General features: G+C 39.6%; 1 protein-coding gene across 1 annotated transcript in view; it reads left to right on the forward strand.

The window, feature by feature from the left end:
* Nucleotides 1–17,623, forward strand: part of LOC125232978 (nephrin-like) — a 214,198-nt gene that overhangs the window by 49,820 nt on the left and 146,755 nt on the right. The window contains exon 2 of the mRNA XM_048138841.1: nucleotides 536–1,106. Coding sequence (XP_047994798.1) covers nucleotides 1,025–1,106 — 82 coding nt within the window. The 5' untranslated portion in view covers nucleotides 536–1,024. The remainder of the gene's footprint in view (nucleotides 1–535; nucleotides 1,107–17,623) is intronic.

The following is a 17,623-nucleotide window of genomic DNA, read 5'->3' on the forward strand; positions in this document are numbered from 1 at the left end:
CCAATTTAAAACAGAAAATTTCAAGACGCTTACGGTTTTGCTGAAGTCTATTATAACACATTTATTAATATCTTTTTTTTTTTATTTACAGGCTCCAATATTTGCTTACCAACAAACAAACAAAAAACCTTCTTGCTAGCGATGATTATTTCAAACAGACTCAAGCCACATCTCGGACACTGGCGATCAAATATATGAAAGAGGCGCGTTCCTAGCACACATTCTAAGCTCGTGTAGGTGAACGCGTACCATGCTTGTATGAGTGAGATATGACAGGTCGATTGTTCGCGTTTTTGACAGGCGGTAACTGTCAGGTAACTGAGAGGGGGTGGGCGTCACTTTCAGCGGGGAGCGGGAGTGGCCATACCGTACGATAGTACTCTTTATTATACTGTGCTCAAGCTATAATTCTCATTCAGATATTTTCTTTTAAAAATTCCGTTCACAATGCCCCTCTTCTTTCTCTTAAGAGTATTTCTAAAATTACGTGCAAACTGAAGTGTTTACATCATTAAGAATATAATTTCTGTTCCAGATTCATATCCGGCTGTCCACAGAAATGGGCGAAAGAAATCCTTGGAACAGTTCCAAGAACTACGAGCGATGGGACAAAAATAAATCCATATTTTTGGTGCAACGAAGATAAACCAATTTTTTGTGAAATTTTAATAGAAGTTCTATGATGGAATGTTGTCGGTTGAAAAGTGTTCTTATTTTGAAAATAGAAATTCATTTCGAAAATCGAATTATCTCTTTTCTAATGAAAAATAATAACGATAAAATATGTCGATTTTTTATAAAACATTTTGTTGTAGTATGAAGAAAATAGTGATGGGAAAAAGTTGAACGCTAAAGTGCCGATATAATTGTACACTTTTTCGTTTTGCGGAAAAAAGTTGAACATCGAAGAGCGTCAAAAATAGTTTTTTTTTTTTTTTTTTTTTGCGTTTTAGTGAATTGTATTTAAAGATTCGATGTGTTCAGTGAGTGTTTCGGAAAATGGTACGGACTTGAATGCGTGGCGATGGCTAAGGACCGGGATCTGTGTTTTGTGGTAGTAGCGTTACTGGCTGTGGTGCAGAAGAGCTTGGAGGTCGCGGATGCTGGTAAGTTACCTTTTTTATCTTTCATAATGGTGTTTTTCTCCTCTTGACAGATTACCTGTTTGCTGAACGTTATCGGGCGATCAGTTATTCAGCTTTATCACCTTTTGAAAATACATAACTGACAGGGCGATATCTTCTGGTGAAATGGTAATGTGTGGACCCCTATAAAATTTAAATATTCGCGCAATATACAGTTTCCGCTGGTGTATCTACAGTCACATACGCGCATAGGCTACGGTGATTGATTAATATCATGGGGATCGTTTTCATTTGGGTACTGACGTGAAATAACCTAACCACAAATTTAAAATTTTGAATAAACCCCCGACCGCGACATAGTGGACCGATTTTCATGAAACATGGCTAAGAACACTACCGACTAACTCAGCCTTCAGACAAAAAAAATCTAAATCGGTTCATCCGTTCGGGAGCTACGATGCCACAGACAGACACACACACAGACAGACAGACAGACAGACACGTCAAACTTATAACACCCCGTCGTTTTTGCGTCGGGGGTTAATAAAAAAGGGAGTTTAAGAAAAAATAAAAAATAAAATCTTCAGTTTTGAGAATTAAACAGGCCTTTCTTACCAGTTTTTGAGAAATAGGCACTGGTCCCATCGCGAGCTAGTAAGCTATGAGCTATTGGCTATAAAAACGAACAAAAGATAAGCACTCCCGTGCAAATAAAAGAGACACGGCGATTTTGATAGCTCACCGCTGGGCGAGTAACTATAAACATCGCCGTGTCTCTTTTATTTACACGGGCGTGATTATCTTTTGTTCGTTTTTATAGCCGATAGCTCATAGCTTACTAGCTCGCGGTGGGACCAGTGCCATAAGCAAGCTTCATAAGCTAAGCAATTGGTAAGCTAAAAATATGAGTAACAGAGGGCCGATTAACACGTTCACTGCGTTACGGGGGTTTTTTGAACCCCTTACGCTGTCATCACTCAGTGCGGGTGAGAAAAATCGTGTTCACTCCGTACGCTGGTGCGGAAAAAATCTGTACTCCGCTTTGGTCATTTTTACAACTACGAAAATGACAAATATACATTTGGATTTCTGTTCAAAAGTATTATTTATTCATATATTAATTATATACGGGGTCTCAGGAACCCCGTACCGACCAGGGGACAAAAATTACCTTCTAGTGCGATACGGGTCTCCGTGAGCCCCGTAAAAGAATTTGCTGGCCCGTACGGGGTTGTGGGCACAGTATCGCTAGTGCAGTGCTTACTGAAATACTTGTTATCGGCAAATTAAAAATGAAGCGCTTGAACCACACGTTAGAACTACTATATTCCAAAAACAAAGGTTATCCCACACAATAAACGTCAAAATCACCACAAATTGACATCTAATTGCAGGCAGGTAATTAAATATATGTTTTTAATATGTAAAAACGGTGGTGGTTTATCTTATTTTATTTATCTTTGTTACTTAATTATATTAACTACTTTCACAAAAATACAAGAGTGCGAAGTATCATATTTTTGATGTGTAATTTTTTATTAAAACAGCATATACATCGATTTTTTTATTTCCCATCACTACTAATTTATCGACCTTAATACATTACATGCGTTACGGGGTGTACTAAACCCCGTATTTTTTCAATTTTAGTGCGATACGGGGATAAAATAACCCCGTATTTTCTTTTCTTTATAATTTTCTGAGTGTTTATCGTATCCACGTGCGGGGATAATGAGACGTAGGAAATTTCATACTCTTACAGTTAGTCGAAAAAAATATTGGAAAATCCAATATTTCAGGAACTTACAGCACTTTTAACAGACTTAGGCGTACGGGGCACTTTTATACCCGTAACGCACTACGATGTAAACTATTACGGGGCGGATTGGGCCTCGTAACGCACTAGATTTTGGGTTAAGGTTTTGGCTTGCCGCAGCGAACGTGTTAAACTATCTATTCCCTTAACCCGATTTTCATGAAACATGGCTAAAAACACTCCCGACTTACTCAGCTTTCGGACAAAAAAAAAACTAAATCCAAATCGGTTCATCCGTTCGGGAGCTACGATGCCACAGACAGACACACACACAGACAGACAGACAAACAGACAGACACACACACAAACAGACACGTCAAACTTATATCTCCCAGTCCTCAATTTTAACAGTAGCCAGCATATTCATAACTCCAACAAATATTTTAGCACCTGCCAACTACATACGTCACAGCGTAGTTCGTCCACCCTGAGAAAATAGATCGCAGTTGACAAACTACTGCAAATTAGCTCCGGCCCCTGAACCTGCGGAGAAATAGCCACGTGTTTCTAGCAAACATGGCTGCGAAGCCAGGCAGGCAATCATGGTCGCGCGATATATAAAAATGGCTGTGACAGACGGACAGACAGACACACGAGTGATCCTATAAGGGTTCCGTTTTTCCTTTTTGAGGTACGGAACCCCTAATACTAGCTTTTTCACGCGGCTTCGCCCGCGTACTAATACTAATAGTACAAATCTAATCTTGTTTTCTCATACAAAGTTTGAACCCCGTTTCACCCACTTAAGAGGTGAATTTTGAAAAATCCTTTCTTAGTGCTCCTCTACACCTCATAAGCAACCTACAGGGTGTAACAAAAATGGTGGTGATCCGTTTAAGGGCGTATTCAGTATCGTATTCTCATCAGGAAAAAGTAGGATAAAAATTTTTTTTCGCAAAAAAATTTTTTATCTTTGTATGGAGATTCGACCGATTCGTGCGGCCCGGCTCATACAAAGTGAAAATTTTTTTAGCGAAAAAAAAATTTTCTTCTACTTTTTCCTGATAAGAATACGATACTGAGTAGTTGAGTACGCCCTTAAACGGATCACCACCATTTTTGTTACACTCTGTATGTGCCAAATTTGGAATATCTAGGACCAGTGGTTTCGGCTGTGCGTTGATATGTCAGTTAGTCAGTTTCTTCTTTTATATATTTACGAGTAAATAACATCAGGCCACTCCTTTCGCAATACATATTTGTAAGTGCAATAGGGACGGCCGGATGTTTTATCAGGTAAAGATAGGTATATTTACTAGCCTACAAATCTGAATAGAAATTAAAAAAAAAAATAACCCCACGTGCTAGTTACCGCTTGACTTGCTATTCATCAATGTACATAAAAGTTGTCAAGCTGATAAATATCGTTTGTCCCTTTCTATTGGTATTGGTGGGCCAATATGTCGGAAAGGGACAAACGAATTTTATCGGCTTGATAACTTTAGTGTACGTTTATGAATAAGGGGGTAAAACTGCAAAATAAGGAAGGAGATGGTTATTTAGAGCTTTTCGAGTATTCTAAACAGAGGATCAATCAAGAGTTATCGACGTTTATCCATACTTAATATTATAAATGGGAAAGTGTGTATGTTTGACGACCGGTTTGGCCTAGTCGGTAGTGACCCTGCCTGCTACGCCGCGGTCCCGGGTTCGAATCCCGGTAAGGGCATTTATTTGTGTGATGAGCACAGATATTTGTTCCTGAATCATGGATGTTTTCTATGTATTTAAGTATTTGTATATGTATATTATATATATCGTTGTCTGAGTACCCATAAAACAAGCTTTCTTGAGCTTACCGTGGGACTCAATCAATCTGTGTAAGAATGTTCTATAATATTTATTTATTTATTTTGTCCGTTCTTCACGGCAAAACGGAGCGACGAATTGTCGTGATTTTTTAGGTGGAGATAGTTGAAGGGATGGAGAGTGACATAGGCTACTTTTTGTCTCTTTCTGACCCCCCACTTCTTTAAAATAGGAGGTGGATGTTTGTAGGGAGCATTCCTCAATTTTCGAATTTAACGCGAGCGAAGCCGCGAGCAAAAGATAGTAAGTAATACAGTACAGTCTCGATAATCCGGCATAGGGTTGCAAAAAAACGGTTTTTTTCTGGCTTGAAAAAAAAAATCATGAAAAAAACCGTGAAAAAAAACAGTTTTTTTTCTGGAGTATGTTTTTTTTTCTAAAGTACGAAATCTCAAAATTTGCAAAGTAGTTAATAGTTTTATACGGTTTTTTAGACTTAATGTTAACTATTAAACGAATTCAATCAAATAACTTTAATTTTTGGTCTTATAAAAGTAACATTTACGAAATCTGTAGTTGGTAGTTATCTTTATTTACTGTTGGCAACACCACCGCCTCTCCACGCTGCACGACGCATCGGGGATTCCCCAAAAACGTTTGTATACTGAATGTTAATCGAATTGAAATGAACGTTATTGTTATTGAAGCACGTCATTGTCGAATTGTACATCTGAAAAAAAAAACAATGGTGCTCGTTTTTTTATGTTTTTTTTTTCATAATTCGAAAAAAAAAACATTTGGTTTTTTTTTTCTATTTGCAACCCTAAACCGGCACTTCGGTGGTCGGAAACGTACAGTAATCTGCACGGGAAGCATGGTCGCGCGATAGACGATAAGATATCAGCACGGGAAGCATGGTCACGCGATAGACGATAAAATATCAGACCGTCCCTATCGCACTTACAAATAGTGCGATAGGGACGGCCTGCTATTTTATCACTTATCGCGCGACCATAATTGCCTGCCTGGCCTGCTATTTTATCACTTATCGCGCGACCATAATTTCCTGCCTGGCCCTAAAATAGCAAGTGATAATTTCAAGTACAAGTTTATTTATTTATTTAAACTTTATTGCACAGAAGAACAACTTAATGCACAAAAGGCGAACTTAATGCCATGAGGCATTCTCTACCAGTCAACCTTTGGGCGAAGCAAAGATTGAAGGCGGTGTATTAAGAGACCAATTTTGTAACATCAATCAAAACCTTAGACATAATATGCATTAAGTTACATACATACCTAAAACAAGTTAATGATGAGATGACGAGTGACAGAGATGTATGGAAGAGAAAGACATGCTGCGCCGACCCCAAGTGACTGGGATAAGGGCAAGAGAATGATGACATACAGTTAAACATACTATTTTTACCATTATTACCATCTATGCGTAAATTATCGGTCTTACTTGACTTTAAAAGTGGCTAAAACCGGACAATGATCGAATGCAACTAGGGAACAAATCAAATTATTTTATTGCATATTAGCCGCGTAAGCTGAAGACCCGGGTTCGATTCCCGGCTCGGCCACCAGTGGGCCCTGTCGTTTTTTCTTTCGTGTATGATATCTATTTAAATTTATAATGATCGAATGTTTTCTGAACTTATTATTTTAGCACAGTCTTTTAGAATTTTTGAGAATGGCTCTAATTTCCAGTAATCCGAATTTTCCACTAATCCGGCACCTCCGTGTCAGCCACAGTGCCGCATTATCGAGATTGTACTGTATTTCGATTAAAATGAACCTAATACTATTCATAGCGTCTACCAATTATCATATATTTCGTCACTAATGCATTGAACTTTCGGGGGGCTATTTCAGACATAGATGTAGAAAGTGTCGCATCGACCTGGTTCCCCTGGCCCGGGGCCAAATTGGACGGATCTGCACTCATATGTGATGTCAATAACAGATGGAAAAACGGACAAGTGCGAGTCGGACTCGCGTGCTGAGGGTTCCATACCGTAACTTCATGAAGATTTTTACCATATAAACATACATATAACTGGGTACTTGATTCCCTCGCACGTCGGATCGCCTCTCGGCAAAATAATTAAATTAACCATATTATAATGCCTTTTAAGGCCCTTGAAAGCTCTATGCTAGAGCTGAGACAAACACTAAACTCAGTGACAAATCGTTTAAGTGCACTAGAAATGAAAATAAGCGAGCAAAATGACATAATTCTGAAGCAAACAGAAACAATAAATAGCCAGAAATCGAGTTTGGAGGGTATCTCAGCGAAAAACCGTAAGTCTATCACCGCCTATACTACTCCACCAGCCCCGGCAGCGCTGCAGCGCCAGCGTCCAATGCGTCAAGCACGTTTGAAAGCTGGTACCACTGCGCACAGCAAAAGCGCCACGACAAAATCAAGCGCTAAAACTGCTAGCGGATTACGTACACCAAAAGCCGCGAAGACGCCCGAGGTGAGCCGACCTTCAAGTATTATTCCAGACCCAACGACATCGAGCGGCGCAAGCGCAGACGAAATACCAATACCAATGCATGACGTCACAACTCCCGAGGCCGAGGCTAGCCGAACGGCAGGTATTAATCTGGACCCAAACATTTTCTCAACCGCTGCGCTCAGCGGAGTTGGAATTGAATCAAGCGCTGCAAGCGCAAATGGATTACTAACGCACGTCATGACTCCCGAGGCGAGCCGAACGGCAGGTTTTAATCCAGACACTAGTATTAATCCGGACCCAAATATTAGCTCAACTGCGGCGCTCAGCGGAGGTAGAGTTAAATCAAGCGCTACCAGCGAAAACAGATCACGAGAGCCTGACGTCTCAACCCTCGAGAGCAACAATACAGAGACAAACGATGAATTTCGGACTGTTCTATATAAAAATGGTCGTATGACACAGAAACCGAAACGGATCACCGTCACAGGAACTGGCCCTATGGACGTAGAAGTACAAACAACTGAACGCGTTAAAAAAATACATGCCTGTTTTTTTAAGACCAGCACAACACCGGATGCTATTCGTTCCTACATTGCTCGCAAAACCGGTTATACTAGTAGCACAGTTAACAAACTACATCTGAAACACGATCACTACGCATCGTTTGCAATAACTGTGTCCTGTAGCAAGTTTGACGAAATCATGTCCCCAGATATCTGGCCGACTGGAACAGTGGTAAGTGAGTGCGCCCCCTCCCACCAGCAACACCAGCACCGCTCGCCTAGCGGTCCCCGTAGACACCAACGTAAAGGCAAACAGGCTGCAACCAGTACCACCAGGAACAACGAGCAGCAACAGCCACGCTTTGATAAAGAATAACCCCAATTGTACTAGACCTCACATAATAACTGTATGTCACCAAAATATAGCAGCTCTCCAGAATAAAACATTACGCCTGGAAGTGTTATTGCAAAGCGACCTGAAGTGCGACATCTTGGGGGTCACCGAACACTGGCTTACGTTACCGAAACTAAGTTGTGTACATTTAGAAGGTTACAAATTAATATCATGTTATTGTAGGACGAATGTATTACACGGTGGGTCGTGTTTATATGCACGCGAAGGTGTTAAATGCGTTGAAAATTCCGACTTGACTCAATTATCCATAGAGCAGTTTTGCGAAATTTCGGCTTTGGATCTTATTGATTATGGCATAACGGTAATCTGCATTTATAGAACTAATCTTGTGAGCATAACTGACTTTCTTGTGGTGTTCGAGCGGGTTCTAGACAAAATAAATGACCTAGAGCTACATTGCATATTTATAGGCGATTTTAATATAAATTGCCTAGGCGAGAACAATATGAATCTTAAAAAATGGTCTGACTTGCTCTGTACGCATGGATTCGTAAATGAAGTAAATTTTTATACACGCATAACTAGTAATACCGCAACTTGTTTAGACCATTTATATTCAAACTTATCGACAGGCTCAGTAAATGCTAGTGCAGTAGTAACTAATTTAAGTGATCACCTCGCAATCAAAGCTGAGCTGCGATTACGAAGCACAAAAATGGTAAATGAATTTCATACATATTGTAGACATTTCTCTGTATGCAACCAGGCACGCTTTGCTGAAGCCATTAACAGTGTCGATTGGATGGAAATTGTTACAAAAAACGTTAACGCCGATAGACTGACGACAGCTATTCTAAATATTATAGTGAATAAATATGAAATTTGTTTCCCCCTTAAAAAACGAATAATTAAGAACAAGGTAGAGCAAACGTGGATTACAGCCGAAGTGAAACAGTACAAATCATTATTATTTGATATCATAGCATTAAGAAATAGGCAGCCCAATGGTGAGCTTCTTGATGGCATTATATCGAACATGCAACTACACTATAGTAGTTTAATGAAAAACTGCAAATCAAGTCACTACAATAAAATAATCAAATCAAGTGATAATGTATCGAAAGCCTTGTGGTCAGTAATAAACAAGGAACGCGGTAAAAATAACAGCCCCGTATTGGATGTCGCTGATGTTATTTTAGATGATAACGGGGTAGCATTTCCTAGCAAAAAACACGCCATGAATGCGATTAACTGTAGGTTTCTGAGTGCTGCAATGGCGTGCGGGGCTCCGCGTGCGGATGTTGCTCGTGCGATACGCGAACTGCGTGCTGCTCGGCCTGCTACGAAAGAGACCCTAGTTCTTCAGCCATTTATTGCAGATGAGGTTCATCGTCTTATATCCTCAAAAATACCACCAAAAGCCTCGACTGATGTGTTTGGCATAAGCATGAAGCTTTTACGACTAGCCCCAATACCGCTCGCGTTTGCTATGTCGGAACTCTTCAACCGCTGCATAGAGGAAGGCGTTATGCCCTCCTTGTTAAAAACCAGCAAAGTTGCTCCGATCTTTAAGGGTAAAGGAAAGAGAGCGGACATAGATGGATACCGGCCTATTTCTATCATCCCTGCAGTATCAAAAGTTCTCGAGAGTGGCCTGAGTAGCCGTCTCTCCAACTTCTTGGTCGATACGAGTGCGCTGTCTGAACGACAATATGCGTACCGCCCTGGACACTCGACGACTTCTCTAACTCGAGAACTAATCCGGCGTATCATGGTCGCCAAGGAGAGTCAACTGCAAGTAGCAATTGTGTGCTGTGACCTCTCCAAGGCCTTCGATGCGGCCGACCATGCTCTACTAGAAGCGAAGCTGCAGCACTACGGCATTAGTGGCTCATCGCTGGCTCTGTTTACTAGCCTACTCAAAGAAAGGTCCCAAATAACAGTTAGTGACGGTGGGAAAATAAGATCGGATCCCTTAGAAGTAACAATGGGTGTCGCGCAAGGCTCGTCCGTATCTAATATTCTCTTTTCCCTACTTCTCAATGACCTACCAGAGTCAATTCATGCAGCCGAAATTCTAATGTACGCTGATGACATAGCTGCTATTGTTACAGCGCCTACTCTTGATGGTATAGAGTGCGAACTGAACACAACGGTAGCACAGCTATCGCGGTGGTTTGTTTGTAACGGGCTTGCCCTGAATTTAAAAAAGACTCACTTCTTGCACTTCAATTTGACTGGCAGAATTATGAGGCCACTTAGAGTCCAGATTGATGTAAATATACTCCAACAAACAACCTGCACCACCTTTCTAGGATTCCAAATTGATCAGGGCTTAAAATGGGACCTGCACGTCGACAGGTTATGTAGCAAGTTGGGAAGTGCTTGCTTTGCCTTAGCTCGTGTCGCGAAAACAGTAACTCCAGAGGTAGCCCGGTCCTGTTATTTTGCCACGGTACACGCGTTGATACAGTATGGCGTGGAGCTTTGGGGGCGCTGTGCACAATGGGAAAGAGTATTTAGAATGCAGAAACGCGCCGTCAGAATCATTGCGCGAGTGCCTACCGATACCCCGGCAAAAGACCTCTTCAAAAAACTCAATATCCTTACACTGCCGGCAATTATTATCATGCAAGTAGCTATATACGTAAGAGGAAACTTAGACTCTTATAAAACTAAAGGGTCAGGTTCTAGTTATAATACACGTAACGCCACAAAACTTGTAGGTATTAGTAGGAAATTAAAAAAATCAAATAAACTGACGCATATAATGGGACCTACCGTATACAATAGCCTCCCAACAAATATAACAGAAGCGCCAAGTTTGTGCAACTTTAAGTACCGATTAAAAAAGTGGCTTGTCGAACACCCGGTCTACACCTACGGGGAATTCCTGGTGCTTACAAAGTCAGTGTCTGTTTAATGTGGCATGTAAAAAATGTAAAAAAAATCTAATTAATAACTTAATGAATATATGTTGTACTTAATTAACTAACTTTATTTAAACAAGGTACATGGAACTGTAAGTTTTGTTTCTAATTTTAAGTTTATATTATAATGTTGACATGTAAATTGGCTTTATGAATAAATAAGTATGAAGTATGAAGTATAATAACGCCTGTATCCCGTAAAGGGGTAGACAGAGCACATGAACTACTAAATTTGAGTGCCACTCTTGGCAAAAAGGGGTTGAAAGAAATCTAAATTGTGACATTGCAGTGACAGGTTGCCAGCCTCTCGCCTACGCCACAATTTAACTCATATCCCACAGGTAACTTCTACAACACACACGGGAAGAAAGTACTGGTACTGGTAACCGTTAGCTCATTGGGTGGACGACATTCAAAAAACTGCGGGGGACCTCTGGATGAAAATTAGCCCAGTAGGCCTAGCAGATGATGGCCGCGAGAGTAAGCCGCCGCGAGATAGATGACACGTCTTCTTCTAACTGTATCAATGACGAAAGGATAGGTAGTCTATCTCGCGGCGACATACTGTCGCGGCAATCATGTGCTAACCCTGCAGGCGCTTCTTACATTCGAAAGCGGCCACTATTCTGCCATTTTGATTCACCTACCATCACTTTGCCTGGCATCATGTCCCGCCCAATTCCATTTGAGTTTGGAAATGACGTCACCCACGTCCCACACCTTGGTGCAGTCAGTTAAAATGAATAATGAAAATGAAATATTTATTTCTCAAGTAGGCATATTACAATGCGCATATGAACGTCAAATAAACCTGCGCCGGCGCTTACCCTACGCCTCAGCCTTGAGAAGATTTCAGTTACGATACGTCAGTTTTTTTTTTATAACACGGTGGCAAACAGGTATACGGTCCGCCTGATGGAAAGCGGTCACCGTAATCTATGGACGCCTGCAACTCAAGGGGTGTCACATGCGAGTTGCCGACCCATTAGAAACTTGTACACTCCTTTTTTGAAGAACCCTATGTAATGTTCTTCAATAAAACAATTGATGAGGTCTTCAACGATGTGTTTATTAATTGGAAAACTAACTTATTTTAATTATAATTAATACATTTCGTGAGGAGTGACATGTTATCTGTATGACGGTCTAGATCCAAGAGGCGGGGTAAGATGTCATGATTGACAGCTAGAGATTCTTAAGGGCGCGTTACACACCACGTCTTAAGGCGGATACACACTCTGCTACACCTTCCCCTTTTAAATTGAAATTTCTTTATCTTACAATGAAACAGAATGATTACTTATAATTCGTTATACAAAATTGCTGTTATACTTTCTAAATGAATAAAGTTAGTTCTATCTTATTAATACTACAGTTAAACATCTCTACACAAATCAGTCTTCAAACAATTAAACAGAATTACTTTATTTCTATATATTTGTACTTTCACTATTTTCAGTCTCTATGGTAATATTTATAAATTGTTTCACAACATTGTAATATACTTTCTAAAATTAATAACGTTAACTATATTTTCTTAATACTACTAGTACATATGAATCACTTTTCTCCCCCTTTTACATTAAAAATAAAAATAACCATGAATGTTGCGCCTTCAGCCAACAGTACAGACTCCGGTGGAACACAAAGCTGCGCTACGCGACACGAGGTCGAATATGAAATGATGTTCGTGTGTATTCCACATTGTTCATATCTAAAATATTGTAAGACCTAAAGCCGTTACATTTACAAATCTTCCCTTTTAACCATATATTAGTATTAGGATCTTTTTTAAACCACACATCTTGTCCCATATAAAAACTCTTTTTAAATTTACTCGTACTATTGTAATACTTAATGTTTCTATTAAGTGACTTTTGGAATTGATAATCTACATTACTATTCAGCGTTGGCTCTAAATATTTATGATTAACAATAGCTTTAGTTTTAATATTCCTATTCATCATCAGCTGACTCGGGGAGAAACTTGTTCCCGAGACGGGTGATGCCCTGTACTGTAACAACGCTAACCTAAAGTCAGACTTATCTTCGTGACATTTTAATAACATTCTCTTGGCAATCTGTACCCCCATCTCTGCGAACCCGTTTGACTGAGCGTATCTAGGGCTAGAATATGTGAATGTGAAGCCCCACTCTCGAGCAAATTGCAGGCATTCTCTGGAGTCAAATGGCACATGGTCTGACACTACTTCGCTAGGGATGCCCCAATTACAAAAAACATCTGTCAGGCTATTGATTATACATTTGGCACTTTTATTCGATAATAATTTAATATCTAACCATTTAGAATAGTAATCATAAATTATTAAATAACTTTTACTCTTGAATTCCATTATATCAGTAGCTATTTTTTTAAAGGGTAATTTAGGTACTTCATGAGGCAATAAGGGCTCTTTCACATTATTTTTTTGATATGTCTGACATATAAAGCATCTTCTTACAAATGTATCCAAGTGTTCATCAATTTTTGGCCAATAGTACATATTCCTGGCAATTTGTTTCATTTTAGTTGTGCCGAGGTGCCCTTCATGTAATATTTTCATAAATTTTAAACGCAATGTGTTAGGTATTATTATTCTATGATTTAAAAACACTATGCCTTCGTCTACTGTTATTTCAGATCTTAATTTAAAGTAATATTGCAAATTATCTGACACATGCTTTTTGTCGGGCCATCCATTCTTAGTATATTCAATTAATTTGGATAATTCAATATCATTATTCGTTTCAGTAATTAATTCTTGTTTTTGCTCCGTAGTACACTGCAAGTGACTCGCGAGCCCTACGCAGTGAACCATTTCATTAATATATGGATCGTCTGAGTTATCACACTTAATATATGCACGAGATAATAAATCTGCTATGTACATGTATTTACCTTTCAAATATTTATATTCTATGTTGTATCTTAGTAATCTTAACTTCATTCGTTGGAGCCTAGGGGACGGTACTTCATGAATATGTTTTTTAAGCAAGGACTCTAGTGGTTTATGGTCATTTAATATTGTACATTTTTGTCCATATATGTAGTAGTGATATTTTTGAGTGGACCAGCACACACTAAGCAATTCTTTTTCGATTTGAGAAAAATTTTGTTCAGACGGAGTTAAGCTCCTTGATGCATAAGCCACTGGCTTTCCCTCTTGCATAAGGCAACATCCCAAACCATCCTTAGACGCATCACACTGTATTACTATAGGTATTTTATGATTAAAATTTTGTAAAGTAGGAGCTTCTGTTAATTTATTTTTAATATTTTTGAAAACATCTTCATGAATGTCCGTCCATAACCAGGTCACATCTTTTTTTAACAATAACTGGAGCGGTGATGCAATACTAGCCAAATTCGAAATAAACTTTCTTAGATAATTAACCATTCCGAGGAATATTTGCAACTCTTTTTTATTGGAGGGGCTCTTCATATTAGTAATGGCAAGAATCCTTTCCGGATCAATTTTCATGCCTTCCTCGGAAAAAATGTGTCCAAAGTATCTTACTTCTTTTAATTTGTACTGAAATTTCTTTTTATTGAAACGAACATTGTGTTCCTTGGCCCTTTCAAACACTTTGTTCAGTATTGCATCATGCTCTTCCTCTGTGACACCACATATTAATAAATCGTCACAGTACACAATTACACCTGGGATGTCACCAAAGGCAGTTTCACTGTACCTTTGAAAGACCTCCGGGGCTACCGAGATGCCAAAAGGACACCTTAGAAATTTATAACAACCAAATGGGCTGTTAAAAGTGCACAAATCGCTGGAATTTTCAGATAATTTAATATTATAGAACCCATCTGATAAGTCTAAAACTGAAAAGTATTTTTTGTTACACAATTTTGAAACTATTTCATCTAATGTTGGTATCAAGCGATGTTCTCTTATTAAAACTTTATTTAGATCTTTGGGGTCGAGACAAATCCTAAGCGAGCCATCTTTCTTTTCAACAATAACAAGGTTGCTTACGAAACTCCTAGGGTGTGCGACTTCAGCTATTACTTTGTGTTCCACCAGCGTCTTCAGTTTCTCAGCAAGGCGGCCCATCAATGCCTGCGGCACTCGTCGCGGGGGCCGAACTACTGGCTGGACTCCTGGCTGAATTCGCAACTCCAATGGCTCCTTAAACTCCCCGACACCCTGGAATAATTCACCATTCAAATTAACAATATTATCTTTGTTTGAGCACACGGCTCCATTCGTCACAGTATTAATTTCTTGTATTTTTAATAATCCTACTGTTACCAGGGACTTGAAACCCAAGATAGGACGGAAATTTTCTTTAATAATTACAAATTCAACATCAAAACTTTTTTCATCATTTTTAGAATATGTCTTTAAAGTAATGGTGCCCAGTGGGAAGATTTTGCCACCATTGTAGACCTCAATAACTGACCTTGTCTCAGACAACCTGTTTTGAATATCATCATTGACAATTAATTTGAGATCCCTTAATGACAGGACATTAATGCCTGCACCTGTATCACATTTAAATGATACCCTTTTATTTTCAACTCTTAATTTCTCCGTCCACTCATTCTTGGAAAAATCAATGGAATATACTAGTCATAATTCATGTATTTTATTATTAGTATTTGTGTCATTTGTGTTCATTTCATGAACTTGTTTGTTAGGCATATGGCACCCTACACTGAAATGATTAAATTTCTTACATTTTGAGCACATTTTTCCGAAAGCTGGGCAATTCCTAGGTCCATGCTCAGTCTTACATTTTCTACATAGGTAAAAATTTTTGCTGTACTGATTAGTATTATTGAAAGTCCTATTATTGTTAGTATCAGAATACTTATCTTTGTTATCCGAAGACCGGTGCACTGTGTACTTCGCCTGTACTGCATGCACCTCCGGGTTCTTCAGTGTCTTCATGTGTTCTCTGGAGAGTTCAGCAGAGCGGCATATGTCTACCGCCTTTTCCATGGTCAGTTCTTTTACTTCGAGCAGCTTCTGCTGAGTCCGTTGGTCCCTGATTCCGATGACTATTCTGTCTCGCAGCATCCTGTCCTTTTCTTTGTAGTTACAATTTTCAGCAATTTTCCTGATGGCTGTGTAAAATGCATCAAACGTTTCTCCGTCTTCTTGGTCCCGTTTGTTGAAATTGTAGCTATTAATAACTTCGTTTTGTTTTGGCTTAAAATGTTCGTCAAATAATAGTATTATTTCTTCTAGCTTCGTTTTCTCTTCTGTTTGCAATACATTAAAATACAGTTCTTGCGCTTGTTGCCCGATGCAATTGAGGAGTATAGCCGCTTTTCTCGTTTCTGTCAGTCTTTCGAAGCCCGCAGCGAGTAGAAATATGCGGAAAGATTGTTTAAACCTTAACCATTGTGGCCAACAATTGCTGATGTCATCGAGGTTAAGGCCCTGCGGCATTTTATATTCCACCGCGCATGTCATGCTGTCTACCTCGGCTGCGTCCATTTTCGTAGTTTTCTTTTCGTTATCTTCGTCGTCTGACATTTTTAGTTTCGTACCTTAATATTTTCGTATTCGTACAGGACGGTGTCCGCCATGTGACTTCGATCTTAATCGAATTTAATCTTCGTAATTGTTCTTCTCCGACTGCGCCATGTAATGTTCTTCAATAAAACAATTGATGAGGTCTTCAACGATGTGTTTATTAATTGGAAAACTAACTTATTTTAATTATAATTAATACATTTCGTGAGGAGTGACATGTTATCTGTATGACGGTCTAGATCCAAGAGGCGGGGTAAGATGTCATGATTGACAGCTAGAGATTCTTAAGGGCGCGTTACACACCACGTCTTAAGGCGGATACACACTCTGCTACACCCTATACTGGTAGTTCATCGGGAATACCTCGGCAGGGAGCTCATTCCACAGCCGGAGCGTCCGTGGGAGGAAATTCCTCTAAAACCGCGCGGTACGCGACCATTTAGGTTGCAAGGCGTGTGGATGAGCGCCCTGTCGATGGCGAGCGGTGCGATGATGAAAAGTGGCCGTTGGCATCATGTCAAACAGTTCCTCACAACACAACCCGTTGTACAGGCGATAGAACACACATAAGGAGGCGAAGTTTCTCCGTAGGCGAAGTTACTACGTAGAGTTTTTTAGTCCTTTAGTACACGGAACCCTAAAAAAGCACTGACAGGTCAACAATTGTTTGATTGAGCGAGGATTTACCGAAATTGTTAGTTAGTGGTAGGCTTCGGTTGTTTTTGCTCGTATTGTACGGAAAAACCGATTTCAGCTCTATTGGACAGGAGCGAGAGAGGTTCACATTTTTATTAGTTTTTCTGTGGTTCCAGGCTGATTGTAAAGGTACTTATTTTTAGGGTTCTGTAGTCAACTAGGAACCCTTATAGTTTCGCCATGTCTGTCTGTCCGTCCGTCAGTCCGTCCGTGCGTTCGTCCGCGGATAATCTCAGTGACCGTTAGCACTAGAAAGCTGAAATTTGATACCAATATGTATATCAATCACGCCGACCAAGAAGTGTTAAAATAAAAAGTGAACAAAAAATGTTTTGTTAGGGTACCCCCCCTACATGTAAAGTGGGGACTGGTTTTTTTTTTTTCATTCCAACCCCAACGTGGCATATATTGTTGGATAGGTATTTAAAAATGAATAAGGGTTTACTAAACAACGGAAATAATCGCTTCTAAAGAAAAAGAAAGTGTCCCCCCCCCCCTCTAACTTTTTGCACCATATTATGTT

Source organism: Leguminivora glycinivorella, chromosome 13, assembly GCF_023078275.1.
Source record: "Leguminivora glycinivorella isolate SPB_JAAS2020 chromosome 13, LegGlyc_1.1, whole genome shotgun sequence".
Classification (NCBI taxonomy): Eukaryota; Metazoa; Arthropoda; class Insecta; order Lepidoptera; family Tortricidae; genus Leguminivora; species Leguminivora glycinivorella.